The sequence below is a fragment of the Sinocyclocheilus rhinocerous genome, unplaced genomic scaffold (assembly GCF_001515625.1).
Source record: "Sinocyclocheilus rhinocerous isolate Xijiao unplaced genomic scaffold, SAMN03320098_v1.1 scaffold4918, whole genome shotgun sequence".
NCBI lineage: Eukaryota > Metazoa > Chordata > Actinopteri > Cypriniformes > Cyprinidae > Sinocyclocheilus > Sinocyclocheilus rhinocerous.
In genome coordinates, this window is record NW_015648530.1 from 264,784 (window position 1) to 280,941 (window position 16,158).

A 16,158-nucleotide genomic window follows, 5' to 3' on the forward strand; every position below is an offset into this window, starting at 1 on the left:
TGCAACCATGATGTGCGCGCATCCGGAATGTTTACAAACCTCTAATTGGTCTATACAGCGCAGTGAAGAATAACTTAAAGAGGTTGCCTGCGTTTACTAAACTGTGGAACTTTGACTCTTGCTGCTGATTTGAATGGTGATGCTTAAGTGTAAGTTGATGGCCTTTCACCAGAAATGTGCACGCTGCTTTTCTGATCTTCATTTAAGTTTTCTGTGTCTTTTTCCCATGTCACTTGAAATGTGTCTGTTTTGAATCATTGTGGTGAGACACGTGAGAAAAAAATAAACGATCAGTTGTGGGACTATTCTGTCATAAATTGCATACCATTCATTTCTGAACTTTCTACCATCCATTACTGGAAATTAAATTACTGGTTGATGTGTCCCGATCTCAATCAAGTTTACACATGCTTTTAGTCCGTGAACTGGATCTCGCTCAGGACGTGCGCTGTCTGTGGAAGTTTGGGCAGGACTGGTTCCAGAATTAAATCACTAAGGCTTTTTTGTCCCGTCCATTGCTTATCCCTGATATTTCGAGAATGAATCCAGCATCATTCTCGAAACTTTGCAGCATGTATGTGTCCGAAAAACGAAAGTTTAATTCAAATTCTGAATGGATTAAAACACACAAAGCGCGCTCCCTTTATTATCACTAAAAGAATCACTCATCAAAGTAGAGGTCTGCGCGGGACTTAGTCCCGCTCCCACAAGGTTATATTCCGCACCCACCCGCTCCTGCTATATATTCACTCTTTGTTCATCCGCTGTCTGCTTAGAATAATTTTCTTCCCAACCCAACTGTTCCTGCTAAATTTAGATCTCGTTTCCAGAATGTCACATTTAAATTTCCGCTACTGAAAGAAAGAGAGATAGGCTAACAAATAAAAGTGTAGTCTGCACAAAATTGTATGTTATTTTATTCGTCTTGTCAAACTATTTTTATTCATCTTGTCAAAATACTAGATTCGTTTGACATTTTTCTGTTAACAGTAGGAAAAGTGTCACAGAGAAAAATAAATAAATACGACATCTGTCATTTAAAATTATAGGCTAAGCAAAATATAAACAAAACCGAGATCCACACTTTGCTCCATCCTTATTCTGCTCTGTCACTCATCGACAACTTGCCTGTTCTGTCTGAGGGCCGTATATATTCCGTATATGTACAGCTTGCTCTGAGCATCATTATACACATGCTGCGCACAGACCCCGCAAATAAAACACGTGATGCAGAAAGCATGCGTGCAGCGCGTGCATAACAGTCCGAGTGCAGGCTGTACCGGTGGTCAATAAGAATAAAGCGCAGATATGCTGTTCTGAATGGATGTCGGGAATGGGATATTGTTAGACCGTCCGCTCCCGTTCAAATTACACCAGAGTTACAGACCGCTACAGCATTTTATCCGGGAATTGAGTCCCGCGGCGCAAAAAATCTGGTTGGGTCCCGCTGTTCCCTAAATCTCTTATTTGCATCGGGTATGAACTTAGTTAGTCATGAGATGATTCAAAAGCGTGCAAAACTCCGGCTCTTTCAGCGGTGAGTGAATTCTGAAAACTCTAACGTTTCTGATTGGCCATTGCGTTGAAGAAATCAACATATGTCTTTGATTGGCTACATTGCTCAACGCTGCAAAAACATGTTAGATAGTTTGCCAGATCTTTTAATTGCTTTTGCTTTCGTTTGAGGGTATTTAGCACCGTCTAGTACCCCCCTACATCCGGGCCTGGGCTGACATCAGATTTTCTTTGACTAACGATATGGAGGGGCAACTGCCCCCCCTTACCCCCCCTAATGTCGCCCATGATAGCCACTATGTTAATACTGCCTTAAGAATCAGTTAGCCAAGAAGTATTCAGTCTTACTTTTCAGAATCAAATTAGACCAATCTACCTTGTTGTACCCGAATTTAAAAAGTCTTGAGTAAAAAAAAAAAAGACTAACTTTTGAAGACTAGTCTAAACAGTTTATGTATTTGGCCACTGGTTGGTTGATTCAATTTTGCTAGATGAACTAGGAGATTTTCTGGCCCCTAGTTCAATGTAAATGATGATTATACTTCGGGCAGTTATGATTAAATGTTTAGAGAGCTGTCTTTATGTATTTGTGCATGTCAGAGGTGCAGACCTTTGGTACAGTTGTGATTTTTTTGAGTTGCAGACTGAGAACTTAAAATCTGAAGCGGCATTTAGCATTCTGATCTCCACAAGACAGAAATACTAATGAAGACGTGGATAGATAATCACAATTCTTCTCTCATTGGCACATGTCAATAGGTCAGGATTATTTACAGCATTACTGCATCACAAGGGCCTGGCTTCAATCCCACTCGACTGAAGAGAACTGACGATTGCATGTATATACGGCTACCTCGGATTCAGTCTGACAGCGGAGCTCTCTCTGTTCCATGACTGATTGGGCTCAGGAGATCAAGAGCGCACTAGCAACTCTACCATGGAAAATATTTGGAAAATCTCCTTCTTTCCATATTCCTCTGTTCAAAAATGTATGACACACGGTGTTGCTAGATGGAGCAATGAGAGCACTTGAAATCTCCTTTTCTTCCAGGTTGTGCTTTAAACACAAAAGTATCCCGCAAAAGCACACACCCTGCCATCACATCCTTTTAAAAAAGGCAGACTTACAAGCCGAGGTGATTAACACTAAGCTGCAGACAACATGAAAAAGAATGTAAATAAACTGAATAAAGTGGAAAGTTTCATTGACTTCCAGTTACATTCCATGTGGTTTCTCATTAACCACAGCTGGCCCTGAATTACAGGATGTCTGATTAGGCGGTGAGGAAAGTCAATCGGCAAAAACAAAGAATGGACAGAAGCAGCGATCCGCACAACGTAAACAAAGATAATGACTCTGTTTCAAAACCTAGCCTGGCTGTCTACCGCCTACATACAGCTGTCTTCAACATCAGAATCCTAAATGAAATGTAACCTCACAAATGACTGATTTGCAATGCTCAACATAGGCAGCAACTCACAAATATTACTTCTCATGTATGGTGCACAGGGGAATAAACACACAATTGACTCAAAAAGAGATTGAAGTTAGCATTTGGCAAAGCTAAAAAAAAACACAGTATTTTTCAAATTAGATTCAACTATTTTTATCAATACATTTTGGCACAAAATCAAATTATAAAAGATGTTTGACCAACAGATCAAAATATATTTTTATTTGTTAAAATATATAATGTATTTATATTAAGAAATCCTAAAGCATGACATTTTCTGTGGCAAGTATTTGTTTTTGCAGGGTCCGAAATAATTCCACATGCTTTTGTGAGACTGTACCTTTAAACCTCCATTTGATCTCCATTTAAACTTATTGCTGTCTAGGAGAAAGAAAATAAAGATATCTCATTTGAGATATTTTCTGTCCTGTGTGTGGGCTTCCTCCCGGACTAAATCTTCTGAGTTTCTTCTTTGCAAAGAGTATCTTTGCAGCAAACTATGCATTAAGACTGCTAAAAAAGAGATTAGATGTTTAAGATGAAGGAGAGGAAAATGAAATCAAATCCACTGAGGCTGCTATTCTCAAAAGTGTTTTGTTTTCAATAAAACAAATGTGTCTGACTGTGTGAGACCGCACAAACGAGTTTATTCCAGCCATAAATCCATAAGTTATGCATTTAGGAGTAACGTAATAAAATGTATATTTTAAAGGTCCTTTAAAAAAAAAAAAATTCACCCTATTACTCACTGTCTGAAATGAAACAGACTTTGCTTTTTTCCTGCATATATGGAGATCAGAGAGCAGGGGTCGCAGTATACGAATGAACCTCAGAGCGTCATTTGAGACAGAGACATTAAGGAACAGCTCTTCTAGAAAAAAAACAGCAACATAGGTCACGAAAACAAACCATTAGTCATTTTATCAAACTTCCTTTATCTTCTATAACTTCAAACATTTCACAGGAAGCAAACAGTAATGCTCCCAGTTGGGATCACTTACAAACACACATACTTAAACTCTGTTTCAAAACATAGTGAGCTTCCATGCTGTCTACCAAAGCAACATCCTATCTGTTATCTAACCTCTTAAGTGACAGATTAGAATGTTGTCCAAATGCAAAAAAGATGTGAATTCTTATTTGAAGTGTATGGTAGAATCAACTCACAATTGATTTCAGTGGAGTTTCATGTTAGCATGATGCTAAGCTACTCTACAATACTCTACACCATACTCAACACAATACTCTAGTTAGCTCTAAATAGTCAATTTTAAATTAGACTGAGCTATTATCAGAGTTTACATTGGCACTGAAAGAATATTTACAATCCCTAACTTTTTTTCATCCTGATGCATTCTGGGATTGCCTTTCCTGCCCCCTCACAACAACATCTCTTCTCTGGTGACGTGTGCACCAGGCTGGGCAATATAGCATGCCCTCCAGAAATTACTCACATGAGATCGTACTAATTAGCAAATGACAACAATCCAATGATCCAATCAATTCTCAGTTGACAAAATCAACTCCCTACATTTTTTTTCTTGTTCAAGAAGCAGTTTCACTCTGATGACACAATAGAGAAGAAAAAGCTCTTCCAACATTTTTTTGCGAAATCCAGTAATTTCAAATGGAACCCACGTGATTGGGAATTTCACGCGAAGGCAAAAGATTTCCCCACACAGATTTTGCGATGGGTTCAAGCGGGTTATGTAGATACACTGCGTTGACCCACCGAAAGCTGCTTGGTTTGAAAGTGATTTCTCTGTGAGCTGTGCTTCATACATCCCTATACTATTGTCAGTAGGCAATGAACCATTTTGGCTGCAAAGTTCCACCAAAATTTCAGTAATGTAACGAGGTATCTTAAAGTGCCCCTATTATGCCATTTTTAAGGTTCCTAATATTGTTTTAAGATGCTCCAACAACAGGTTTACATGCATGCAAGGTCAAAAACACTTTAGTTTTCTCATAATATACATTTAATTTAACAGCATTTCTCAATGATTCATACGAAGCAGTTCGAAAAATCAGGTTCTCTAAACCCCTCCTTTCTGTGAGCCTACTCTGCTCTGATTGGTCAGATGGCCTAGTCCTTTGTCATTGGTCTACCACATACAGCGCGTGTCAGAAACGAAACGCCCATTGCCATAACTGAATGACAGCTCCGGAGAGAATGTATAGAGGGGTCCTTGTTTTGGATACTCATCCACAGGCAACCCGTTTTGGGCGCGGGGAGGGGCATTTTTACTGCGTGATAAATATGAGCAGCACGGCACAGCGGTTTATATGTATATTTATCCATAAATGGATAATTCTGCTGTTAAAAACAAATAAAGAAACCGTGTAGGAGATTGGTTATTATGTGCAGTGAGAAACTCTATATTTGTGCAGTGTGCGCATGTAAAAAAAAATCAATTCCGATTTGAAGCTTGTGACATATAAACGCACACATCAACCCGATCACTTTATTTAGCGTTCATGTAAACACTACATTCAGATTCATCAATCGGAATGAATTCAGTCCGACTGAACCAAAAATTGTGCATGTAAACGTAGCCACTGATCCAACAAACTCCAACAGACTTGTTTGTTGGTGTTTGTTGCCGTTTGTCCGTGTGGTGGCCTATAAATGTAAAAGCTCCTTTCTGTGAGCCTACTCTGCTCTGATTGGTCAGATGGCCTAGTCCTTTGTCATTGGTCTACCACATACAGCGCGTGTCAGAAACGAAACGCCCATTGCCATAACTGAATGACAGCTCCGGAGAGAATGTATAGAGGGAAAAGATGGTATCGATTTTACCGTATAAATTCGAGCCCGAGTCTGATGATGAAATGTCTAGTTGATCAACCAGACACTGATTCGCTAGCACGACTGGAGCAGGATGATTCTCAGTGGCTACGTTAAACTTTACATGCAACCCAATAATCCGTTTGTAATCGGATTGATGGCTCAATCGAACTGAAAAGCCTTCATGTAAACACCTTAATCGATCCGATTGAGCTCGATCGGAATTAAATTTCGATCGGATTGAAGGGGGTGGTAATAGTCAACTTAATTTGTGGTAGTTATAAGACGTGATTGCAGCGTCATTGTTATAGATTATTTAGGTGCACGTGTGGGAACTGTATGTAACATAATGTTGCTGTCTATCTGGTCTTGGTAGGAAGCAGGGGTGTTAGTGACCAACGATGTCCTTTGGGCAGCCCAACTGAGAAGGGGCCCAGAATCCCTAGTGATGGCACTGGTAGGAAGATATAGAATGAAAGGTGGAGCTACAGCACAACTCGACTAATTTAAAGGGGGCATAACACACACAGTTTCACCCAATCTCATGTTAATCTTGAGTACCAATAGAGTAGTACTGCATCCTTCATATCTCCAAAAAGTCTTTAGTTTGATCATATTTATAAAGGAAAGATACAGCTTTACGATTCTCTCCAGAAAAAGCCGAGCTCCTGGAGGCGCGCCGTGGGCGGAGCTAAAGAGTGACGACCACTTGTGCTGATCGCCAACAAAACACAAATTTGATGCTGTTTCACTTACCGTCTGCAGTTCTGAATCATGACCGGGATCTTTTATAGCTGGGACTGCTCCATCTTTCAGTATCAAACTATGTGTAAATCCAGCGTCGAACTGGGCCTTGTTTATAAAACGTTCGTCAACAACCATACTTGTGAAACTCCGTTACTTGAAACTTTGTCCATGCTTAGCATGAGAATCCAACTCTTTAACAGTGTAAACAACTCTGAATGCATGAAACAGCATTGCACCCCCCCCTTTAAAAACTGATGGCCTGATTTTGTATTTGTCTGAAACGTGCATCCCTGATGTATTATTCTTGCCATTTAGTTAGGTAGTTTAAAGGTTTAAATGAGCAGCTGGTAACTGTGTGATAATCACACACATCATTAAAGCACCATTTAAGTGAGCTATTAAGCATTTAGATTATTCTCACATCTTTGTGGTTACGTTTTAAGGACATTTGTCTAAATGAGGCTGCATATTGCCTGAAGTGTTTGCTGTTTTCACATTTAATTTAACAGGAGGGACAATAATGACGCAATGAGAAGAAAATAAGGCCCAAGGGCTGCTCGCACCAGTGACTTCATGCAAACTACTGAACCTTTGATGTCAAACTACAGCGTAAGGGTTCATATTCCCAGAACTGTACATCATATTACTGGAACCGTACGTGATATCCACCGGATGTCACTGCAAGTCGTGACGAGTGACCACACACGTCAAACATGTTAACCATACCGTCTCTTCTGGATTTCACTGACATGTCAGCTCTGAGGTCTGAGACACCCACACAGAAACCAGACACAATTTACGACCAAGTCTAGCGTGCCACATGGTTATGGTTTGCGGCTGGTTTTGCCATGATCCTTGCCATGATCTACACTGACAAAAAAAATTCTGAAACAATTTGCACAAATAATTACAAAGAAATGGCAAGTAGCACACTGAACTAAAGGTGAAATTTTGAAGTAGAAAGACTGAAATAGTGTTTTCTTGTAAAACATACTACAGTAATCTTCGAAAAATTATTTTAGAGTGTACCTGCTTTAATACGTTGATTAAAAATTACACAGCTGTTTGGATATAATGTCCAACTGTATAATTAACTGTTTGATTTTCTTCTATTGGTCTCTTTTTCTTACAAAATAGCATTTTTTTATTTGGTAAAGTAGCTGTGTAAAAGCAAGATAACACACCGTTAACTGGTCATTATCATAAAATAAACCCTGACAGGGTGATTAAACATTATTTATCTGACAAATTCATACTTGCTGTTTTACCGATCAGAGGGGGAAAAGCAGGCTTTGTTTGTTTACTTGCTTTCTCATTATCAGCTCAGCTAATCATGAGGATTTTATGGAGCGTTAATTTGATAACAGGAAACAACAATAGTACTTTCTTGGTATCTGCAAACAAATACTTATTTTATTTGTTTTATTGCATTAGCAAATTTTTTTACCTTTATCATATTTAATAAATACATCATGGTATTGCCATAGAACATGTCTGAAACATACAGTACACACCCAAGAAAGCAATGATATGGGGAAAACAATATGGTACTACTATGGTATCATTAAAAAAAAAAAAAAACCTTTTTATAAGATATCGTCCAGCCCTAACTGGAATTATTGTAATATTATGAAAAAAATTAAAAATAAACAAGTTCAGATGTCAGATGGTGTAGTTACAGCCCCTACCAGCAGGGGCTAACAAACGTAACCTTGACCCAAGGAGCAACCGCTGCATTGAAGGTAGATCAATATCAAATAGAGGCGACCCATGAACTGGAAATTACTTTAATTCCCACAACCCTCACTAAGTCCTTGAGCAAAGTACCTAACCCAAAGGTTACAACAGAGAGAGTGAGTCTACAATTAGTATAGCCTAATATGAGCTACTTGGAATAATAAAACAAATGACACAGAACTAAGCAGGTGTGAGTGTGAACAAGTAACCTTAATTCTAATTTGCACACACATATATATAAAATTCACCATACAGTCAAGTATAATGTAAAAGTTCAACAAATGAATGTTTGGAAATAGTCTATAATGAAGTCTTCCATCTATAATTCCCTCAACTCTGAATGTTATGAATGAAAATTCTGAAATATAGTGCTCAAATTATGAACTACTTTTTATGGTACTTTTATTATTAATTTTAAATTTTTTTTGGTCATGTACCATGCTAACCAACCAAAACTATGACCCCTTCTCAATATATAATGACAAAATTACATTTTTGAGTCGATTGTTCTTGCGCTTGAATTCGAAGACCATTGTGTTAAGTGCTTCACTAAGAAATACACATCCTTCAAAATGAAACCCACCATCATCCGCAACCTCATCCAGCACTGGCACTATACCCTCTTTCTCTTGCTGTAGCACAATGGCAGCGTGTGATTGCTCGGAACAGCGTCTTCAAGCCACCGATGGCTCCATCGCTTCATTTAAACAGGCTGTGGATGAGAGACAGCTGCTGTCTCTGCCTGGATGGACTTTACCTTCATTTGAGCTTGGACACTTGGTCAAGTTCAGCTTGCCAACTCTGTAAACGCAATTATCAAACCATCGGTCCAGACAGCCTGTCCACTCTCTTTGTGTCCATTTATGCTCCATGGCTTTTAGCAGCCATGGACAGCTGAACGTAAGACTGCCATCTCACAGAAGCCTCCAAAAACACCCACTGATGCCAGACATGCACACAACACAATCACTGTTAGGGCTGGGAAATATCATTTTTTTAAACTACATCTTGATAATTTGTAGTCTTTTGATGATTTATTAAAGATGATTTATTAAATGTTGAATGCAACAATAAACAAACAAATAATTTTTTCACACTGTAAAAATAGATGAAACAGTAATATTTACCTATATTTTATATTTAAAGATTTTAATACATAGAAATGAACCAAACACACCAACTTTAGGGACATTAATGGCCAAATAAAAAAGTTCATTAAACATGGTAATATTGACAGCTTTGTTTTTTTTTTGTTTATTTATTGTTACAAAAACTGTCAATTAATATTGCACATATTTCCCATCCCTACTCGCTGTGTTTGTGTACTTACTAATAGTTTTGGTGACAAAATTGACACCAAAGTGATCTTACATTTACATATACTTTTTTTAATACAAATTAAAATATTAAATAATAATAATAATAATAATAATAATAATAATAAATAAATAAAATTTGGAATTAATTCATACAGTCATGCTATTAAGGTTACAGATACCATAAATGCATCTATAGTATGTATACTCAGTACTTACCAGCCGCCTTCTCTCCTCTTCCATGGTGCTCAGCAGCTGGGAAAACTCTTTGAAGGACTGAGCTGGAGAAGAAAAATAGAGTTATTAATCCATTTGCATTTGTTGGCAAAAGTTCAAACTTATAATAAAAACTTGATTCATGTGGGTCAATAGAAATGCTGTTAAGTAAACACTGTTAGCATTGATTTATTGCCACAGCTACTTATAGAAATGATTCAGCATTTAATAAGAATGCAGAATGAACAATGGACTTTATTCTATGAATTTAAATCAATACAGAACAGTTAAAAAAGACATTCCTCCACTTTTGGTCACATAAAAGGTATGAAATAGCCGTGTTCAATAATTTATCCATAACAGAGCACTTAAAGGCTTTTAGGTGCTGCTGATAGGTTTCAGGGTCTAAAGTTTAATATAAATTCTACATATTTCAGACATATTTCACATATGTCACCCAATGTCTGCTGTAAATACCATGTGACTAATCAGTCTGGAGCCACAGGACAATGACATCAATCATAGATGTGATCATAGTAACACCTAATTAAGTATAAGTTAGGGCTGCAAAATATTGGGAACATTTTTTTTTAGAAACATTTAATTATTCTAAAGTTAGTGGGGCAATATATATCTTTACTTTTTACCAGATCCAACTCATGCCTTTCGACCATTTCAGAATTTTTAAAAACATTTTTAATATAAAATAATAATAGTATTTTTTTTTTTACTATAAAAAAAAATATTTGATTGTGATTACTAATTATAATACTGGAATTAGGGCTGGACAATAATTCAATATCAATATGTATCGCGATATAATTTTTTTCAATAACGGTGATATGATTTTTAAACACATTTCCGATATTTCGATATACATTACCAGTTTTCCATACATTGATTTATATAATAATAATAATAATAATAATAATAATAAATAAATAAAATTTGGAATTAATTCATACAGTCATGGTGAGAGTGAGAAACTGAATGCAAAAAGAACAGAAAATGAGAGGGAGAAAGTAATAGATGTGGAAGATAAGAGTAGGAGCTCTGGATAAATGTCTCTATTGAATTATGAGCTACTTAAGGCAGGATATAGTGGCTAAAAGGGGTTAGAGCGTATCATTCACAGGTTAATAGAGAGAATGACAGACTTGATGAGTCATTCTGTGAAATGGGCTTTTGGCTCAGGACAGAAGAGATCTGACGTACATACATTTGAGAAGGACTGATCAGAGAGGCAGACAAGGAATCACCCTCTCATTTAAAAACCCCTAATGCACTATCCATAAATCAAGACCGGTTGCACACGACTATGCTTCAGCAAGAAATAGCTTTAAAACCCCATGAAATCACTTGAACAACATCATTTTCTGAGTGTTTTTTTTTTTATTGCAATATTTATTTTGTATTTTTCTTTCTTTCTTTCTTTCTTTTTATTTAAATAGGTAGGCTTTAGTTACATCACAGCCATGATTTTTTGTCTATTAATGTATTCAAATTTTTTTTCCTAGGTGTTTTTTTTTCCTTTCTCATTTTTGTATTATAGGGGTGGTTCAGTGGTTGTTTTCTAGGCTTGATTGTGTTTATGGTGTGCAGTCTAACATGTGTTAATGCTTTGTTTTTTTAAAAATGCATTATTTTTCACATAATTTACCTTTATTCTACACCGCTCTGTCCCTTCTCTGAGAAACGCGCTGATCAATTTCCTTCTTTTATGAAGCCCCTCCCTCAGAAACAGGGGATGGGCTCTGATTGGTTAGCTAGCCCAGTGTGTTGTGATTGGCTAAACCGCCTCTAGTGTGCTTCTTATTGTCCCGCCCCTCTCCTCAGCGGCATGTGCTCCGGTCGTATCGTAAACAAAGGCGTCGTTAATATCGCTTATCACTTTGAGCCCGATTGAGAAGCAGAGGATATTATTGAAGAGGATCGTGCAGAACCTGTGCAAGCACGGCTTTTAATGGTAGGCCTATGTTTTTTGTTTGTTGTTGTCTCATACTTTTAGATACGCTGTTATTTGTAAATGCTACTGCTTATGTTAGCTTTTAGGAACCATGGTTACATAAGTAACCTGAGACGTTTGCATTGAACTTTTAGCTTCGTAACTTTGCAGATATTGTTTATGCTCAAACAGCAACATTACACACTAACTAACGTTAAAAAAGTGAAATCGCAATGAACCACCCCTTTAAGAATCATGTGGTGAAAACAGCATGCAAGGTCAATAATTCTCGTAAAAATATTATATAATTTGATCTTTATATGACAAGACAAGGTTAGTTCAGATTGTAAAATGGCACGTGGTGTGACTCTCCAAAAACGTAATACATAAAAAAAAAATACAATAAAAAATTTAGAAGGAAAATATGGTATAAATTTTTACTTGAGGGTTACACCAAAAAACATTTTTATATTCAATATATAATATTAGATTAATTATATACATGAAATTAATATGTAATATATAAATGATATTTGTAAATGTAAACAATTAAATTTTTACATTTTTAAAATATATTTCAAAACATTCTTAAAAATAATGATTCAAAGAAAATACAGTATTCATTTTGAGTGTTATATGACAATTTTAGATTCAATATATAATTTTATATTCATTCTATTAAATATATGTTTAATAGATAAATTATATTTGGAAATAAAAATAATCAACTTTTTACCTTGAAAAAAATATATATTTTAAAAAATCTTGTAAATAATGATTCAAGAAAAATGTTATAATTTTAAAATATGTTAGTAAAGGATGGTTACGACATTTTATACTATTTCCTCCCGGGTCAGTCTACAAATTGACGTCATGAGTGAACAGCTCTGTTGTGTGAGACAATGGAAAAGTCAGAGCCCCGAAGAGCAACAAAGAAATGAAAGTAGAAAAGGACAGAAAGTATGAGCGGCAACAGTCATCTGCCCATCACGGCTGAAGTGAAACCGTCTTATACTTTTAGGACAATTAATATTTCTAGAGCTACATCAATCTTTCTGTGAGATTGATTTCAGGATAACTGGTGTGGATTGTGAATGTCACAGCAGGAAGTCATGGAATGAAATCGATAGGAGGTCAGGTGACCCTGTATGTACTCCCAGACAGACTGCTGATGCGACACAGACTGGTTGGAGCTTCAAAGTAGATTGCAGCTCAGCTACATCAAGATTCTGGTCCCACAGCACACGAGGGGTCCGGTCAAGTCACTCTGAAAGCTCACTTTCATCGATGACCAGATTGATTCCACAAGACAATTACATTTTTCTTCAGTAAGAGTAATCTTACCCTTTTAGGGCTCGGAAACTATGGGAGCACAACTCAGAAATCCCAGACAGTTTGAAAACTTTCCATGAAGACTTATAGATGAGAACTTTTTTTCTACCGGTCAACTGATATGGCGTTTTCAATGGTCGATGTCAACAACGGCACCAAGTAGAAGGAGGCAAAGAGTTGCTGATGGCTGATATAATACTGCTATTTTTAAAAACTGTGGATTTAAGTATAAATAAAGTTTGTACACTCTAAAAAATGCTGGGTTAAATACGAGTGTATGGTATTTAAATTATTTTTTAAAATAAAAATAAATACATTTAATTTGAAAATGATCTAAAAAATAAGCTTGGTGATTTTGTGGTCTTCTGATATATTCAATACTCTCACAAGCACTCAACAACAATCTTTATATGCTTCATATTATATAAATGGAGGTTTTATGTTCTTTTGAGCCCAACTCATATTGTAGATTTCAAACTATGTGGCAGCACTTTTTGTCTTTCCTGCACAATGAACCCTAATGTAAAATTCTCCCCCTTTTTACCCTATAATTTGCCTTAGCCCACTTTTTTGTTCTTTAATTTGATATTTTGTTATTATTGTTGTTTATGCTTTGTTTGAACTCCTTGCTTTGTATAGTAAACTAATATATACACCGCCGTTCAAAAGTTTGGGATCAGCATAAGGCTTGTAATGTTTTTTAAAGAAGTCTCTTATGCTCATCAAGGCTGCATTTATTTGATCAAAAATACAGAAAAAAAACAGTAATCTTGCAAAATGTTATTGCAATATAAAATAATGGTTTCTATTTTAATATCCTTTAAAATATAAATTTATTTCTGTGATGCAAAGCTGAATTTCCATCAGCCATTACTCCAGTATAAAGTGTCACATGATCCTTAACAAATCATTTAATATGCTGATTTATTATTAGAATTATCAGTGTTGGCAACAGTTGTGCTGACAAATATTTTTTTTTGGAAACCGCAATACTTTTTTCTTCTTTTTTTTATGAATAAAAAGTTAAAAAGAACAGCATTTATTACAAATATAAATCTTTTCTAACAATATAAATCTTTGCTATCACTTCTTAACAATTTAACACATCCTTGCTGAATAAAAGTTTTAATTTCTTTCAAAAAAAGAAAGAATAAAAATGTACTGAGCCCAAACTTTTGAACGGTAGTGTATATTGTTAGAACATATTTCTATTTTAAATAAATGCTCTTCTTTTTAACTTTTTATTCATCAAAGAATCCTGAAAAAAAAGTATCAGAGGTTCCAAAAAAATATTAAGCAGCACAACAGTTTCCAGCACTGATAATAAATCAGCATATTAGAATGATTTCTGAAGGATCATGTGACACTGAAGACTGGAGTAATGATGCTGAAAATTCAGCTTTGCATCACAGAAATAAATTAGATTTTAATGTATATTAAAATAGAAAAATGTTATTTTACATCATAATAATATTTCACAAAATACATTTTTTTCCCGGTATTTTTGATCAAATAAATACAGCCTTGATGAGCATAGGAAACTCCTTTAAAAAAACATTAAAAATCGTTCTGATCCCAAACTTTTGACCGGTAGTGTATATCTCACCAAGGCTTTCATTTGATCAAAAATATATTCAGACAGAAAATATTATGACATTTATGTTGTTTTTTTTTTTTTTTTCAAATTAAATTTATTTCTGTTATTCCTGAGTTTTCAGTGTCACATGATCCTTCATATATAATTCTAATATGATGATTTGGTGCTCAAGAAATATTTCTTCTTATCAATGATGAAAATAATTGTGCTGCTTAATATAATTGTGGTAACTGTGATACATTTATTCAGGATTTTTTTAATGAATAAAAAATTAATAAGAACAGCATTTATTTAAAATAGTAATATTTTGTAATAAAAGTCTTTCCTGTAACTTTTGATCAATTTAATCGCTGAATATAACTATTCATATCTATAAAACAAAATCTTACTGACCCCAAACTTTTGAATGGTAGTGTATATATGCTTTACTTGAGGGACTTTGGAAGTTTATATAAAGGAGTAAAACTGTTGATAATAATGCTTTCACAGCAACAACTGCTTTGGAGACACTTGAAGACAATCAAATACCAAAGTGTTTCTTCACCAGGGTCAAACAGAGCTATGCAGAGTATTTCAGAGCTCTGTCGGAATTTGCTGAATTATTATAAATATTTTCCTAAAAGCTGTTCAACTATCTAAACAGGAGGTATATTACCACATTATCACGCACCATCTCTTTTCGCTCCCTTCTTTTCGAAGCAGATGAGCACCAGCGTTTACATAAAGCTGACCTTGACTAACATAGCCTGTTGAGGCTGGTGAAAGTGTGGACAGCACAGAGGCAGCCGCTCCATCCTGCGGCCATCCATTTTATCAGCGTCAGGGTGACGGAGTGCATGGCTGTCACGGGGATGAGATACGGCAGGCTGAGGTCCCATCTGATGTCCGGACAGTGTCGGCTCACCCCTGGCCTGTCCAGCTGTGAGTGCTCCTCTCTTACAGTGTGTGACAGGCAGACTCAGGGGCAGATAGTGCACAGAACATGCCTCATAAAACAAAAGGAGTGAATAATGTAGAGGGGCTTTTTTACAGTTCAGGATAAATTACCTTGACATCTTGAGAAAGGTCTTGAGAGAAAGCCAATATGACGTTTTATAGCCCCAGTCTTGCACTTGAAGGCTCACTGGAGTATTGGAGCTTTCATATAATTACAAAAGACTAACCTCCGGCTATGTTTATGGCATATTTTAAAAATAAAATACATAAAAATCTCAGGGTAAGAGATGGAAATCTGTATAGTTGAATGTTGCAGAGGTCTTCAATATACAAGTTTTAAAGGGGTCCTATTATGCTTTTTCACTTTTTTAATTTTAGTCAGTGTGTAGTGTGTATGTTTGGGCATAAAAAAGATCTAGAAAGTTACAAATCTCAAAGTCCACTCCAAAGGGAGTTATTTCATTTTTTAAAAATCCCTTTTCAAGAACTACAGCAAACGGCTCGTTTGGACTACAGCGTTTGTTTTCCGGGCTTTGTGATATCACAAAGCGGCCCATTAGAATATCATTAAAAAT

General features: G+C 36.0%; 1 protein-coding gene across 1 annotated transcript in view; it reads right to left on the minus strand.

Moving 5' to 3' along the window:
* LOC107709814 (rho GTPase-activating protein 42-like) overlaps positions 1-16,158 on the minus strand; it is a 135,822-nt gene that overhangs the window by 76,652 nt on the left and 43,012 nt on the right. The window contains exon 3 of the mRNA XM_016514440.1: positions 9,777-9,838. Coding sequence (XP_016369926.1) covers positions 9,777-9,838 — 62 coding nt within the window. The remainder of the gene's footprint in view (positions 1-9,776; positions 9,839-16,158) is intronic.